The 16,956-nt window shown below is 34.6% G+C and overlaps 1 protein-coding gene across 2 annotated transcripts in view; it reads left to right on the forward strand.

Moving 5' to 3' along the window:
* The window catches only part of TBC1D23 (TBC1 domain family member 23), a 60,485-nt gene that overhangs the window by 24,546 nt on the left and 18,983 nt on the right, over window positions 1-16,956 (forward strand). For both annotated transcript variants that reach the window (XM_047723090.1, XM_047723081.1), the window contains exons 3-11: window positions 203-308; window positions 1,272-1,476; window positions 5,555-5,678; window positions 8,699-8,823; window positions 8,915-8,961; window positions 9,985-10,088; window positions 11,407-11,529; window positions 12,867-12,959; window positions 15,147-15,317. In XM_047723090.1, the coding sequence (XP_047579046.1) occupies window positions 203-308; window positions 1,272-1,476; window positions 5,555-5,678; window positions 8,699-8,823; window positions 8,915-8,961; window positions 9,985-10,088; window positions 11,407-11,529; window positions 12,867-12,959; window positions 15,147-15,317 (1,098 nt within the window). The remainder of the gene's footprint in view (window positions 1-202; window positions 309-1,271; window positions 1,477-5,554; window positions 5,679-8,698; window positions 8,824-8,914; window positions 8,962-9,984; window positions 10,089-11,406; window positions 11,530-12,866; window positions 12,960-15,146; window positions 15,318-16,956) is intronic.

Here is a 16,956-nt window from a genome sequence, read left to right on the forward strand (position 1 = left end):
TGTACACACTTAAAATAAGTGTGTTCATTGTGGTATGACTTAAGGGATCAAGGATCAGCATTTGGTGGAGCATAAATACATTACTTTGTAATCTTAGAAGTATGCATTATTATTTCTAAATTCAGGACTTTCCATTATTACAGCATTTTTTCCAAGAATGGAAAATGGCATATGAAGCTAGTTGCTTTTATCTTTCTTCCAGATTGCTCTAAATGTTGCAGGAAAAGGTGATAGTTTGGCATCATGGGATGGTATTTTAGACTTGCCAGAACAGATTGCTATTCACAAAGATTGTCTTGAGTTTATTGGTAAGTTTAATAATTGTTTTCAAATAGTGAAAATTTTGAAAATACTATTTTGAGGTAGAGGAGTAACTCCGTTAGAATCATCTTGTTATAATTTGGGTTATGTTGTGTTTGTGAAGGACTGCTAAATAGTTTTAGAAGGTCTTTTTTGAAACTCTCATGAAATAATGTCTAGTATTTTTAAGAAAGAGAGTCCAATTTCCAGGGTTTTTTAAAAATAGTTCTTCAGGTACCTTTACAGTTTTAAAATTGTTTGTGTGTGTGTGTAAAGATCTGTATAATTGTCTATAGTCTCCACGTTAAAGGGGTCTGCATTCTAAAAGTTTATCTATACATCATAGGTAATAATCTGCTGTGAAAAAACTACTGTAAGTCATGGGTGAAAGGTTTCTAATCACTCCACAAGGTCTTTTTCATGAGTAAATAAATTTAGTTTATATTTTTAAACTTATCTACAGTTTTGGTGTCTTTCTGTTACTCTTTTCATCACATTTTAGTTAAGCTTTGATTAGATAGGCTTTTGTGTACTAACCACAACAGAAACATTGCTGGTGTGTGCAAAGGAAAGGGAATTTGGTGGTAGAGAATGGATGACCTTCCGTGACAAAGTTATAGAGGCAGCTGCCGGTTATGGGGTAGATGCTAATCTGTTGCTTAGAAAAAACCTTTTTGCTTTCCTGGAATATGGGTTAAGCCTATCTTTCTTATCTCTCTACTTCAGATTATCCATTCTTATGTTCAACATATACATAGGTCAAGTATTATTAAGTTGAGTTAGTAAATACTGAATAGCTAGTAAATACTGGATAAATATGAGGAAACATGTACTTTCATGTAGTTTTATTTTGTCCTTGTCACATGCTAGATATACTAAGATAGTATGGTATGTTTGTAAACAAGTGTTATGTGCAATAATGGAGTCTCTGACATGACCTTGGTAATTTATTTTTGACACTTATTTTCCAGAACAGCTTTCCGTGCCAGAAGAGAAGGCAACAGAATTACTTTTGGATATTGAATCTGTAATTACCTTTTACTGTAAATCACGTAACATTAAATACAGCACGTCTCTTAGCTGGATACATCTGCTGAAACCATTGGTGCATCTTCAACTGCCTCGCAGTGATTTATACAACTGCTTTTATGCTATCATGAATAAGTACATTCCCAGGTAAAATGTGATTTAGTTATCCTAGTTTTAAAAATGAATAAAAGTCTAGTTTGCTTTGAATTAAAGTTGTAAGATTTACTTTGGTGGTGAAGAGGTTCAAATAATTTTTAGGGTTGTTTGGAGTCTTAATGGTTATTTGACTTTATTTTTGTAGTTGTAGACATTTTTAAAATTTATGAATTTTAAGAATTTATGTTTGTAGAGTTTATGCCAATTTTTTTGTAATATCCCTATTTTAATTTCTTTCCTTATAAAATAAAAATAACATTATAATGGCAACATGGAAAGTAAAATTTTTGGAGTGCTTCCTTAAGTGAGGTGCTGGCATTACATTAGAATGTAATCTTAGATAAGCAGGTATTAAACAAGTGATTAGAAGTATGTTGAGTATTAGGAAGATGAAATATAGAATGCTATGGGAATTTTTTTTTTCCAGTGGGAGGAGCAGAGGGAGAGGGAGAGAGAGAATCTCCACACTGGGAGTGGAGCCTGACACAGGGCTTGATCTCAACAACCCTGAGATCATGACAGGAGTTGAAATCAAGAGTTGGACAATTAACCGACCTAACCACCACCCAGGTGCCTCTAGAATGCTATGGGAATATTTAATGGGAGTGACTTAATTTGCCCTGGAGGTCAGAGATGGCCTTCTTGTGCAAGTGACACTTAGGCTGTAGTTGTTTAGATGGTTGTAGTAGTGGTGGTGTGGGGGGCAGGTAGGGAGGGTGGAGAGGGAATACAGGGGCTGCACTCACGAGGCCAGAAAGAATTCTTGTAGTTCCTAGTGCTATGGCTCAGGTAGTCAGGAATTCACAGCCAAAAGGAACTTTTGGTCAGTGGTTTGGCTGCACAGTGAACCTTGGATGCACATTGGAATCATTGAAGGAGCTCTGAAAAATCCTGATGCCTGTTTTTGGTACCTGATTATCAAATCTCTGAGGAGGATACCCAGGCATCATTGTTTTTTCAGCGCTTCTCAACTGACTGCAAAATGTAACCAAAGTAGAGATCTACTATTCTGGAGCTTGGTAGTTAAATGACTACTATTTTTTATTGTTTTCTGTGATACGCATTATACTAAATGCAAGTGCTTTTTGTGTTTTCTCATTTAAACAATGGCCACTAAAGGGTGAGTATCCCTGATTTACAACTACAAAAACTGAGGCAAAGAAAGAGATTAAAGACCTACACAGGATTACACTTCTGGTATATGTTTGAGTCAAGATTTGAACCTAAGTTTGGATGGACTCCTGTGCTTTAACTAACACAGTTATTCACCCTGATTGCTTTTTAGAATCAACTGAAGAATTTTTTCTTTAATAGTTTAATATATTATATACATATAAAATGCATCTGTTTAGTGTATACAATACATTGGTTTTTAGTATAGTCACAGAGTTGTGCCACCCTAACCACAATCATTTTTAGAACATTTTCATCACTCCAGGAAGGAACCCCATTCCTGTTAGTAGTCAGCTCTCCATTTTCTCCCAACACTTTTAGCCGTAGGCAACCACAAATCTTTCTGTCTCTGTGGATTTATACCACATGTACCACATTTTATTTAGTTATTTTATTTATTTACTTATTTACATACTTTATTTACAACAGTGAATGGACATTTGGATTATTTTTACTTTTTGGCTTTTATGAATATGCTGCTGTGAATATTTGTGTACAGGTTTTTGTGTGGACACATAATTCATTTCTCTAGGGTATGTACTGAGAAGTGGAATTGCTGAATTATATGGTATGTTTTACCTTTTGAGGAATTGCCAGCCTTTTCCACAGCTGTATCATTTTACGTTCCCATCAGTAGTGAATGAAGATCCCAGTTTTTCCTCATCCCTGTCAACATTTAAAAAAAATTATTGTACCTAAACTAATGAGTGTGAATTGGTATCTCTTTATGGTTTTGCTTTGCATTGCCCTGATAGTCAATGATGTTAAGCACCTTTCATGCGCTTATTGGCAGTTTGTATATCTTCTTTGGGGAAATGTCTGTTTAGCCAAAGAACTGTGAAAACATGTGGGTCCCTGAAGTTTCAACTGTGAACAGACGAAATAGAGCCTAGGCATGTTTTTTAAAAACTCCCCAGGTGTTCTAATGTACAGCAGGGTAGACAACCTCTGTGCTACCTTGAAGCCATAGTGCTTCATGTAAGTAAAATAGTCCCAGAGATGCCAAGAGACAGGCCTACTACAGTCATAGTAGAGCTGAGCCTGGAATTCATATTTGTGAGTCATGCTAAGTCTCTCAATTACTTATATTTTAGCTTATATTTTACCACCATTCAGTATAACAAAGCTAGTGATATCAAGGGACATGATGTTCCAACTTTTTCTCTAGAGGATATTGGTGGTGATAGGTAGTAATATTGGGGGAGATGGATTTACATTGAACCGTGTAATACACTGTCTTGTTAGGTTCCTCCCCTTACTTTCTGTGAGTTTCAACTGTAATACAGCACTCCAGCTAGGGTCAGCGTTAATGCCCCTGGATAGAACACAGCCCCACAAAATGCTGCTAGAAGAACTCCACTGTAACATATCTTCTTATTACAGATTCAGTATAACTTGTGTAGAAATCCTGTCAAGCACAGTGCCTTGCAGTAATAGTACACAGCTATTAAATGAATAGATGCTGTTGCAATGGCTGTCTCCCTGAGAGGTCCTGCTAGAGGCACAAACTGGCAGTTGTTTCTACATTTTTATGTCCTTACACAACTTACTGTTTCTGTGTTTTGCCTTAGCAGTCAATTGCCTTGCATTTATAGAATGGGGAGAGTATTCAGACAAAGGAGGGGGTAATCTTGCCAGTTTGAATTCAGTTCTGTCTCTGGGCATCTGAATTAATAACCTAGGGCTTTCTCTACAAAACTTCCCTGTCATTTACAATATCAAAAAATGGTAGATAGAAGTTCATTCCAAATCCTGGCATTCATCTCAGATCTTGGTTTTATTGAAATTATTTTTCAATATTCCCACTTAAAAAGCATTTGACAGCATTCTTTATCGGAATGCTTTTATGTCAAAACTGTGACCTTCATTTCATTAGCTTTTTCACATGAAGGCTTTTACTTTATTTCAATTTCTTTACAATTTGGGTTTTTTTTAAGAGACTGTACCCATACCAAAATGCCACTTGCTGAGATACCAAATTATGTATAGTGAAGAGCAGTATGGCATGGTAGTTTAACGCAGTTTCTGTGTAGAGGTCTTAGCTGACTTCTTAACTATGTGACCTTGGGTAAGCTCCTTACCCACAACTAAGCCTCAGTTTTCTCATCTGTAAAATGAGAGGAAAACTTTTAACTATTTCATAGGGTTGCTTTGTAAGGATAATATCAGATAACTTTGTAGAGTGCCTGTTACAGTATCTGGCACATGGTATTTTCTCAATAAATACTGACTTTTATTGAGATGGCCTATAGTTTGAGCTGCTTACATTTTTATTGATTCATTAGACACAACGGAAGAAGGAAAGAAGTAGTACACTTGCTCTGTAAAGTGTTTCGTACCTCTTGGAGTTCATTCTGATCACTAGTACCCAGGCCACTTCAACAACTTCTAATTCTCTGGTCCAGAATTTTTTTCATCTGTGGCCATTTCCCACTTTTGCCTTCGTTAAAGGTCATCCCTACATTGAGTATGTTAACTGTGGAGCTAACCTGAAGCCTCTCTAGGAGTTTCCTCTTACTTGGTAGGGAAGAAGAGGGCTAGACTAATTTGGAACTCTATAGATATCCTTTTGGGATCCAGAACTTATCAGAATAACCTAAATGATCCTGCTGTTTTCAGTGGTCCCTGCAGTTCTTCCATTTGAGTGCTATCTGGGCTTACCTGGAGAGAGTCTCCCTGGAGTTGGCTGTAGACCTGCTGTTTCTACAAACTTTCTGTCAAGTCAAGTATATTAGGTGTTCTGAACCTGATTGTATCAGATAGGCTTGTTATGAATGCTGTGGTGGTCAGGTGTTTTGGGGGTGAGGGGAGGAGGTGGGTATTGCAGGAGAACTGGTTACTAATATGACCATTTCTGACCCATTAATCTAAACATCTTGCTTCTCTTCTCTTTTAGGGATTGTTCTCTGAAGGGAAGACCATTTCATCTTTTCCGATTACTCATCCAGTACCATGAGCCTGAACTTTGTTCCTTTCTTGATACAAAGAAAATTACTCCAGACTCCTATGCACTCAACTGGGTAATAAAGTGAAAGTAGGAACACTTAATGAAAAATAGCTTTCTATTAAACTATAGTTAGGTTTTTTCTTTTCCCAAGGAGGAGAAAGAAAAGTACTAAATTATAGACCTTTACTACTTAAACTAAAGGAGTAAAATTTTTGGCACTTCAAAAATTTCTTTTTTTAGCTCTTAACTGTGTTCAGAGTGTTTAAAATGAAGTTTAACCTTTTGTGTTTTATATACATCTCACATATATTACATATGTATGTGCTATACACAGTGTGAGTAGATGAATATAATACGTGCAAATATATGCATGTAATATATGTAAATATGTGATATGTATCAGTTTACTTTAAAACTTTGTGTGATTAAATTTTTGATGCTGTGTATAAGAATTTATATTTAATCATAAGGAAAATGTCTTAAGATTGTCAAATGATCAGTATAAAAATATAAAGTACGTCTCAGCTCTGTTATTCTTTATTTTATTTTCAGTGGGAAGTTTTTTTATTCTGGGTTAGTGGTTTTCAGACCTTTTGGTGTCAGGACATCTTATACTCAATATCTATTGAGGATCCATAGTTTATATGGATTATGTTGGTTAGAAATTAAAACTAAGAAATTTAAAATATTAATTCATTTAGAAATAGTGGTAAATCTATTACACGTTAACATAAATGGCCTATTTTTCTAATGCTAAATAACTGTATTTTCCTAAAGAAAATTAGTGAGAATAGTGGCATTGTTTTATTTTTGTGAATCTCAGTATCTGGCTAGATCACAGGTAGGTAGATTCTCATATCTGCTTCTTTACTCATTCTGTGATGATACTACAGTTTGTGTAGCCTCTGGAAAAGTATTGTTATTTTTGAGAGAATGAGTATGAAAAAGGCAATTAAAGTTTATGATTATTATGAAAATAGTTTTGACCTCATGGACTCCCCTGTAAATACTCTTGGGGACTTCTAGGACTCCTTAGACTATGCTTTGTGAAACTCTCTTCTAGATTAACTTGATCATTTTTCTAAAACAGTGATTGGGTGCTAGAAGAATGTTTATTCAAAAATTAAACATATTCCTTGATCATGTCTTAACCTAACTTTTCTTCAGAAAGGATTTCTTTCTGCCACTTACTGTGTGATTTAAGACACTTAGCCTCTGAGCCTCAATTTCTTTATCTGTAAAATGGGAATAATAATAATACCCGTCTCAGAGGATGATAGGATAAGTAAATCAAGAAATGGTACTTAGAGAATTCTAACTGGTTTCAATCTAGCATATTAAATCTCAGACTACAGCAGCCTGCTCTTTAGTTCTTAGCCAGTCTTGTCGCTTTGAGTTAAAATAATAAAATACCTGTAAAATTATGATTTCTCTGAGATACATGTATTGCCTTTCAATGTACTTATTTGTGTTGAAGTAAAAAACTATTTCTTTTGAGCATTCTGGTATCTGTAACAGAGGTCTCTCCTGTTATTTCTGCCATTTCTGTTGTCAGATCTCTGAATTAGTCCTCAGTGCTGGTAGCAAATTTTTAACGAAGTACTAAAACAGCTGTTCTGTCTTCAGTGTGTGCACCAAATAGTTTGTTTTTGCTACTAGTATCATGTCTATGGAATGGAGTCTTTTTTTTTTTTTTAATCGTGAGGTGAAACTGTCAAAACCAGTTCCTAAATCTCATTGAGAACCTGTAACTGTGAGCAGTGCAGTGATAGCTGTAGTTTGCCTACATGAGTTTAACAGTGATCATATATTGTGATTCTGTTTGTATTTATATCTTTGGTATTTGTAATAGTAATCTTATTTATAATAGTAATTTTTTTTTAAAGATTTTATTTATTTATTTGACAGAGAGAGAGATCACAGGTAGGCAGAGAGGCAGGCAGAGAGAGAGGAAGGGAAGCAGGCTCCCTGTTGATCAGATAGCCCGATGTGGGGCTTGATCCCAAGACTCCGGGACCATGACCTGAGCTGAAGGCAGAGGGTTTAACCCACTGAGCCACCCAGGCGCCCCTATATAGTAATTTTTAAAAGAACAAAAAACATTAGTATATTATATACTTTGAAAACTTTGTTGTCAAGTATAATGGCAGTTAGCTGGCTGTGGAATATCAGGTCATTTTTCTAGTGCAAATACCACCACTTGCTACCTCTGTGAGCTTGGGAAGACTATTTAATACCAGTCTATTTCCTCACCTATAAACTGGGGATAAAAATATCAACTTTGAACACCTGTTATGAGACTATTTAAAATAAGTGATAGCTAATAAAGGGTATGTGACAATAGGTTAGTACTGAAATATGCATTAATGTGTATGTTCCCATTAGCCATTAAAAATGTTTTGAATTTAAACCTCTAGATGGAACTGTTTCTGTATATAATGAAAATTGAACTTTAAAAATATCACTGAGTTTATGCAATTTAAAACACAGGCTTTAGAGAAACTTAAACAACTCTTTTATTTGAAATAGAAAATGAGAGAGCTCCTGGAACATTGATATAAATTTGTCTCACCTATTTCAAATGATGGACAAGTAAGCTTTGGCAGCAATTCACCATTATGTTGTTATTAAAACTTTTCTCTGTGTTCTTAAAACCATGTTTGATCCTTACAGTTACCTTATAAATTAAGTATAGTAATAATTGTGCTAGTTACCCTTATCGTGGTAGTTATGTTAGTTATTATGCTATGGCAGATAGGTCCTAGTTACTTTAGTTACTCTAGGTTAATTATCTCTCTCTTCCCAACAATGGTAGAAGAAAGGTAGCAGTATTCCTTTTTTTTTTTTAAAGAAGTAGAAGTGGAAGTTTTAGAGGTTAAGTAATGTGCCTTAATTCACACAGCTAGTAAGTGGCTTCATTGTGCCTTGAATCCACATATTCTGTCTTTGCATTATATGCAGTAAAATTAAGCTACACGGTACGTATCAGGTGCAGATAATTTGACATAATGTTACTTACACATATGTTTTCATACTTTGAAAAGAACAGGTCATTTCCAGTGATTTATGTCTCATTTCATTTCCTGATTACAGCTTGGAAGCCTTTTTGCATGTTACTGTTCCATTGAAGTCACTCAGGCAATATGGGATGGATATCTACAACAAGCAGATCCATTTTTTATTTATTTCTTAATGTTAATAATCCTTGTTAATGCAAAGTAAGTATCCTGTTGCTTAGATTTTTCTCCTTTGTATTCTCAAGGTGCTCTGTTAATATTTAACTCAAATTCATTTGTTTTTCTTTTACAGAGAAGTTATTTTAGCACAGGAGTCAGACAGCAAAGAAGAAGTTATCCGTAAGTATCACTTACTGTAGAAAAAATATTTCAAGTCACTTTATTTTCTAAAACTCAGCTTCATCTTTAAAAGATTAGTCTACAGAACTCTGAGGTTTCATTCAACTCATATACACTGTAGGTGCAAACCTTAAGGACTATTTTCCTTCAATTTTGCCATCCTCTTTCATTTCTTCCATGTTTTTTCACTCTTTCAGTTCCCTTTCATAAACTGGTATTTTGGTTTCATTGTTCATTATCAGATGCCCTCCTCTCTTTCCCTTCTTCCCTTCTTTCTTTCTTAATTTACCTTTGAGTACTCAGATTTCACAATTATTTCCATTGTGGAAATTTGATTTTTTTTTGGTTCTCCCCATTTCTAGCACTCACACAGATTAAGTTACTTCCTCTCTATGTTGCCGCCACTTTGTATATTTGTATTACAGTGTTTATCTTCCTACATTATAATGATTTATTATCACACAAGACAGAGTTCCTTAGTCAGGAACTATTTCTTAGTCATTTTTTATTTCCAGAGGCTGTGGCACTTAGTATGTGTTAAATAACAATACTGCCATCCAGGCTAATGAATTTGATTTGATTACTTGAACCTATCTTTCATTAACAGCAGAATTGCATTAACAGTTCAGCTCTTTTGGGAACTCTGGTTCTCCTTAAACAGTTTTAAAGGCATCACTGTTAAGATTCCATTTATGTGGGACACCTGGGTGGCTCAGTTGGTTAAGCAGCTGCCTTCGGCTCAGGTCATGATCCCAGCGTCCTGGGATCGAGTCCCACATCGGGCTCCTTGCTTGGCAGCGAGCCTGCTTCTCCCTCTGCCTCTGCCTGCCAGTCTGTCTGCCTGTGCTCACTCGCTTCTCTCTCTATGACAAATAAATAAAAATCTTTAAAAAAAAAAAAAAAGATTCCATTTATGTAGTTTTTATTATGTTGAAAATACTCTAGCTTTGATATGTACATAATGTTCATGATTGTATTAATCACAATGTTTTCAATATTCTCATATCTATAATCCTTTTTCAGAGTTCTTGGAAAACACTCCATCCAGTTTGAATCTAGAAGATATAGAAGATCTTTTCTCTCTGGCTCAGTATTATTGCAGTAAAACACCAGCTTCTTTTAGGAAGGTAGAAAACGAAATTACCAGCTTCAGTATTTCATATTTAGTACATTGTTTTATTGTTTATGTTGTGTCCACTTCAGTTAAAATCCTCTAGGTTGTCACTCTTTTCTTTCTTTTTATGTGTTGCAGTTTTGTGTGATTTTTCACTGTAAATACTCTTCCTACTAGAGGAACAAACAAATTTAGAAAGATAGTATAACGATATGCTAGCAATTATTTAATTTTTTCTTTGATTATTACTTTTGATCATGAGAAAATTGAGGTAGTTCTTGTTAGTGCTTTCTTGACTTTAAAAATTTCCAAAATCTGATGGAGGATGTATATTTATGCCTCCTTTATCTGGAGTTCAGCTTTGTGCAGTTTTAATGATGCAGAGCTGTCTCGTGAACAAAAGGGGTAACTTAGTTGCATAGAGACTTAGAACCTTTCTCAAGTGCTTTAAAGTGAAGGGACACCCAGATTAGAAACATGATGGTGTGAGCTCCTAGAAAGTAAAACTCCAAGAAGCAAAAGGTAATAGTGGAGGAGGCACAGAAGTACCGTTTATAAGGTAAATGGGTTTGTTTGTGACTTCAGTTGCCTATGAGAGCATTATTGTCTTTATTTTTTTAAGGCATTCCATGATAATGATTACTAGTTAGTGGTCATGTCACTGAAACATCAAGATGAGGTTAAATTATGTTCAGTGTAATATGTTTCAGAAAGCAGACAAGAGAAGTCTTTTAAAAACATTTCCCCTGAAACTAATTAAAAAAGAAATTCATTTCTAGGGATAATTTCAGCTGTTTTAATAATTGCCTTATGTAGACCACCTCAGTTCCTAACAATGTCAGACAAGTCAGATGTCTGGTTAGGATGCTGGATGAAAAAGAAGTCTTATTCCTTTTCAGTCTTTTAAGAGGAATAGCTTTTATTCTTCAGACATAATAAATAATATGCACTCGCAATTGCTAATTAAATCAGGCTGTAGATCAGTGTATTATATAATTTTTGGCTTTTATTATGTTAAAGTATGGAAAGTCATAACCATTTTTTTAAAATTCTGTGTTTACAGTTCATATTATAGAAAATAGCTGTGTAGAATGTTTTATTTTTTCATAGTCTTTTATTTTGTGTGAACTGTGACAGGGACTTTGTATATAGCCTTGTAGCCTTTGCGTCAGTATTTGAGATGATATAATACTAAGTTTTAAAAGTCACATGACTCAGGAGTGTTAAACGTATTTATTTTACCTTTCATCATGGTTTATTAAGAATATTTTTTGGAAGAAAGATTAATTTTGTTTTTCTTTGTGATATTTTAAACATTTCTCTTCAAACAGGATAATCACCATCTATTTGGTAGTACTCTGTTGGGAATTAAGGATGATGATGCAGATCTCAGTCAGGCTCTTTGTCTGGCCATCTCCGTGTCAGAGATCCTTCAAGCAAATCAGCTTCAAGGGGTAAATAAAGAAAACCCACAGTTTGTCAGAGGAATGCCCCTTTTAAATGCAAGGAACCAGCATTTTCACCCTGTTTGTGGCTTCCTGCAAAATTAATTTACTGAAACCATGTAGCTGTTTTGCTTTTTTGAATGATTAATGTGTTTAATCTGTGTGCTCATTTTAAAACCTGCCGGCTTGTGTGTTATTTTAGTTGTCAGTTATGATTCTGGGCAATTATAAATTGCCAAATCTTTTTTCATATTTTAACAAAGCAGCTGAGTACTGTATAAAGTACTTAAAAAGGTGAATTTAGCATATAATGGTTAAATTCTCATAATTATACAGCTAATTGAATTAGATGGTCTAATGCCATAGAGCATATAACAAAGGAAAATTGAGGATATACCATAATTTTCTGTCTGCTACTATCTTCAGAAAAATCTCATGAGCCAGTTTTTTCAGTATATGTTCTTTATTACTAGTAGTGCAACAGTTAACTATGGGCTGTTGTAATGTATTTTCGAGATGGAGGGAAGAAGAAGGGACATGGAAGGGCAGGCATTTTATAATATATCTTTTTAAAAACAAACATTTACATGTTTTTCCTATTAGAACTAGTATTTTTGTTTTTAAAGGTTTTATTTATTTGAGAGAGAGAGTGAGTGAGTATGAGTGGGGAAGGGACAGAGGGAGAAGCAGACTCCCTGCTGAGCAGGGAGCCTGATGTGGGGCCCAATTCCAGGACCCCAAGATCATGACCTGAGCCAAAGGCAGACGCTTAACTGACTGAGCCATCCAGGTACCCCTTATTAGAACTAGTATTAAAAACAAATGAAAACCTATAATCCAGTTTAAAGATCCTCCTGTAGTTTCTTCAGGTCATACTGGCATTGCAACATTGCAGAACTTCCTCTCATCCCCAAGATGTTTAGTTCTTACATGAGTTGAATTGCTGTCAACTTGTGGATTTATTTGCAGAAATAGTAATTGTATCTAGATCTTTGTTTATAACTGTGTAGTTTTTAAATATATATGTAACATGATACACATTAAAATTTTAAATTCTGATACAGTTTTATAGCTCAAACTGACATTCTTGTGCTACATATTTTAAGACTTCCTAGTCAAGAACAGTATATATAAAGTTTTAACTGTTGAAAATGAATATGGTCGTTTAAGATCTTGAGGTTATTTTCTTGCATCTCTTCTAACTGGGTCCTAATTCTGTCAGATCCGTTTGTTTTTTTCTTTTTTTAAAACCTGTTCCCTCTCCTTTGGCTAATTGTAACATTATATTGTGTAAAATGTGACCCTCATGGCAAATTTCAGTATGTCAAATGTTGTTTTCCTCTTAGGAAGGAGTCCGGTTCTTTGTGGTGGATTGCCGTCCTGCAGAACAGTATAATGCTGGGCACTTATCAACTGCTTTCCACTTAGATTCAGATCTGGTTAGTATAAATGCTAGTTAAAATTTTTTATGAAGTAAGAGAATAAATAGGGTTTTTTTTTCCTTAGTTCATGAATAAATATACATGTACCAGATTGGGGACATTTTCTTTCTGCTTAAAGAGGGGTCTCTGCCTTTATAACAAAAGTACTGTTTTCAGGTTTCCTTTTCACCAGGACACTCTGGGTATGAGAAAGGGTAGATGCAAGCAGTTAACTGTGGCTTGCTATTGCCTACCATTGTTATGTCAGTAAATTCTGAACTTCTTACTGTGAGTCGTCTGATGTAGCACTTAGCATAGTGCCTTGCATCTAGTAAGTACTCTATAAATATAAGCTCTTACTATAATTGGGTTATTGTTTTAAAACTTTTTACTATAAGCCTTTTTCTCATTATGAATATTTATGCATATAATAAACTAATATTTAATGAAAGTAGTATCTGGCCTATCAGTGCTCACTTGTTAAAATTGCTTTTCAAGGGTCACTTTAATTAAAAGAGTAGATGAAATAAATATTAAATATTGTCAGAAATACTTAGAGTGGGATAGACATCACTTAAACCGTTCTTGGTTATAAGAGCCTCAGGGATGGAGAAGACCGAAAGAGGTGTAACCCTTTTTGCTAACTATGTGATCTGCCCTTCTTCCCATCTCATCTGAAAAAGGTGACAATGTAGGTGGTGTTGAAAGGAAACTTAATGGAAAATAGAGGTAGAACAACTCAGACAGTTTTGAGTGCTTTAAGTAAGGAAGGTGATCAAGCTTGGTTTGCATCCTGAAAGTGAACCCTGAACCTTTCTCATCCTTGATTTGTCTAGGAGGAGTTAGATGGTCCTTCATTTATGCTTCTTTAAAATTTTGCTCAAGTGATTCATGAATATTTGATTTTTTTCTTCAAAAACTCGAAAGAATATCTCTAGAGTTAATTATTACTGGCTTGTTTAATCTTCCAGGCCTCTTAATATATATCTATATATTTCTTGTTTACATTTTTTTCATTTGATGTTTCACTTAACTGTTCACTTGCTTTTTCAGCAAACTATTTCTTAGAGATCTTTCCATTTAAGTACATTCTTTTAATATCCCCACATTTTAAAGTAAGCTCTATGCCCAACGCGGAGCTCAAACTCACGACCGCACGATCAAGAGTTACACACAATGACTGAGCCAGACAGGCAATGACTGTATAGTGAACCACGGTACAAATATACCGTCATTTATTGCCCAGTTGATATATATTTGGGTTATTTTCAGTTTTCTTGTAGTAAACAATGCTGTAGTTAGATACTTATATATGTTTTGTGAACTTGTGCAAATATTTCTGTAAAATAGGCTTCCAAAAGTAGAACTATTGGTTTGAAGGGTGTATGTAAAATATTAATGCTTTATCATCCTTTAAAGAGACTGAACCAGGTTACACTTTACAGCTATAGATGAGAATGTTCCATACTGTTGCATTATAGAACATTACCAATTATATTTTACTTTACAAGAATGACAGGTAAAAAACAGTGGTAATTGTAAGTGATGTTGAGCATCTTTTTGTAAGTGTACTGTTTATTTGTATTTTGCTTTACAAATTGCTTTTCTTTGGTTTGTCCATTTTTCTGTTGGATTTTCACTGTGCTTTTTATATAGCCCTATTATAAGAGTTTTAACAGATTTTTGTGGTTATTGTTACGTTTGTTTCCTTGAGGAAAAGAGATTAATATTTTTCATCCTCTTGTCTCTAGAACTTAGAGTAGTGCTGATAAAAATGGTTTCTCCTATTTCTGACTATCTTTTCTAAGAAATACATCGTTCGTCATATAAGTGGAAACTAAAAAATATCCCTTATTTTAATGTATTGTTTTTAGTTATGGACCCTTCCACTCAATGTTAAACTTTTCTTGTCATCATAGCTAATGACACCATAGCTTAAGAAACAACAAAAACATTTTTTCTTAGAATACTTTCTTTGCATGTTTAATCTTTCTGTGAATCTTCAACTTTTGTTCTAGTGTATTGTAGGTACCTTTATATACATTTCTTTTCTCTTATCCCAGAAGTTTTATTTATAAGAGCCTTTATTCCTTTGTTTCTATGGTAGCTATTTAAGTTTTTTTTTTCCCTGGAAGAATATTTCAAATTTGGAAATGTTTGTCCAATACTGTTTTGCCACATTTTTAGTTTTTAAAAATTGTCTAGATGCTCCAGAATCCATCTGAGTTTGCACAGTCGGTAAAATCTTTGCTGGAAGCACAGAAGCAGTCCATCGAGTCTGGTTCCATTGCTGGTGGGGAGCACCTCTGTTTTATGGGCAGTGGTAGAGAGGAAGAAGACATGTATATGAACATGGTCCTGGCACACTTTTTACAGGTATGCTGACAAATTTTTTCAGTTTTGTTTGGTTATTGCTATCACCTTTAAGAAGTTCTTAGGGGTAATTTTATACTGTTCTCTGCAATGTCAAATTTATACATAGTTTTTCTTTACAGCTTATAGGTTTTGTGTCTTGCGTGTCTTCTTACATGCTTGTGTGATTTATTTTTTGTGTTAAGATCTTGAATCATATGGAATTTATTTTCGTATAATAAGTGAGGTAGGAAAAAAAAATATTTTTTTTTCCCAGAAAGCTACCCAGTTGTGCTTACCCATTTGAAATACCACCTTTTTAATACACTGAATTCCTCAGTGCATCAGGATCTATTTCTGGATTATTCTGTTGTGTTGCTCTTTATGTCTGTTCATTCTCTAGTATTTTTTACAGTAACTATGTATTTCATTTTAGTATCTTTACTCTGAAACAGAATATACATATATTTATTTATTATATATAGCCACCTTTCCTTTTTGTGTTCGAACGTTGTCTTCAGCACAGCTAATTTGTATTAGTGATTTTATGTAACCTGTTCCTCTATCTTCTCTACAAAGCTACACTCAGTGATGGCTCTTTCTTTATAAAAATAGTTGTTTATTAGGTATTCTTTGATAGCTTATACATTAAAGTCTTCATTTTTTATGACCCTGAACTTTGGAATCAGGAAGACCATAGACTAGTTGCATTAGCCACTCAATTTGGATCCTAGTCTGTTCATGTTATATTTTACTGGGAATTTGGTTTGAGAAAATAAGTCTAAAAGAAAGAATCCTTGAAAGACAAAAATCAGCAAATGAACATGGTATTTGGGGGAAGGAGATGGTAAGATAATTTTATACCTTATTAATTGAGAGATCTTTAGAAATTTACACAAAAACAAAAATAGCAACTCAGACATTTTACTTACAAATTTAATTAGCCTGTTTTAAAAATACTCTGGTATAAACTGTATATTGTAAGACCTGTCACATGGCAAGAATTTGAAATACTGTGAACTTCTTTTTTATAACTCAAGTTCTTGATGTGGTTTTAGAAATTTTTTCCCTAACTTCTATTATGGAAAATTTCAAGCAAATTCAAAAGTAGGTAGAATTGAACCCTATACACTCTTTATACCGACATACATAATTACACTTTATTATTAAAAATCTAACTCTTGTTCATGTTTCCCTGATTTTCCCAGGACCCAAGACAAGATGTTGCACTTGGTTAACATTTTTTTTTTTACAATTTTATTTATTTATTTGACAGCACAAGCAGGGGGAATGGCAGGCAGAGGGAGAGGGAGAAGCAGGCTCCCCACTGAGCAGGGGGAGCCTGATATGGGTCTTACTCCCAGGACCCCAAAATCATGACCTGAGCTGAAGGCAGTTGCTTAACCAACTGAGCCACCCATGTGCCCCTTGGTTGACATCTTTTAAGTCTCTTTTAATTTATAGTTCCTCTTTCCTAATATTTTTGCTTGCTGGGTTGTTGGAAAAACCGGTTGCTTTATCTTACAGAGAGTTTCCCACATTCAGGTTTTGCTGCTGCATTCACATGGTGTTGTTTATCAGGTTCTGCCCTTGGTGTTCCCTCTACATTGGTAGTTAGATCTAGAGACTTGGTTGGGGACAGGAAGTCCTGGGTGGTCTGAGT

The sequence above is a fragment of the Lutra lutra genome, chromosome 1 (assembly GCF_902655055.1).
Source record: "Lutra lutra chromosome 1, mLutLut1.2, whole genome shotgun sequence".
NCBI lineage: Eukaryota > Metazoa > Chordata > Mammalia > Carnivora > Mustelidae > Lutra > Lutra lutra.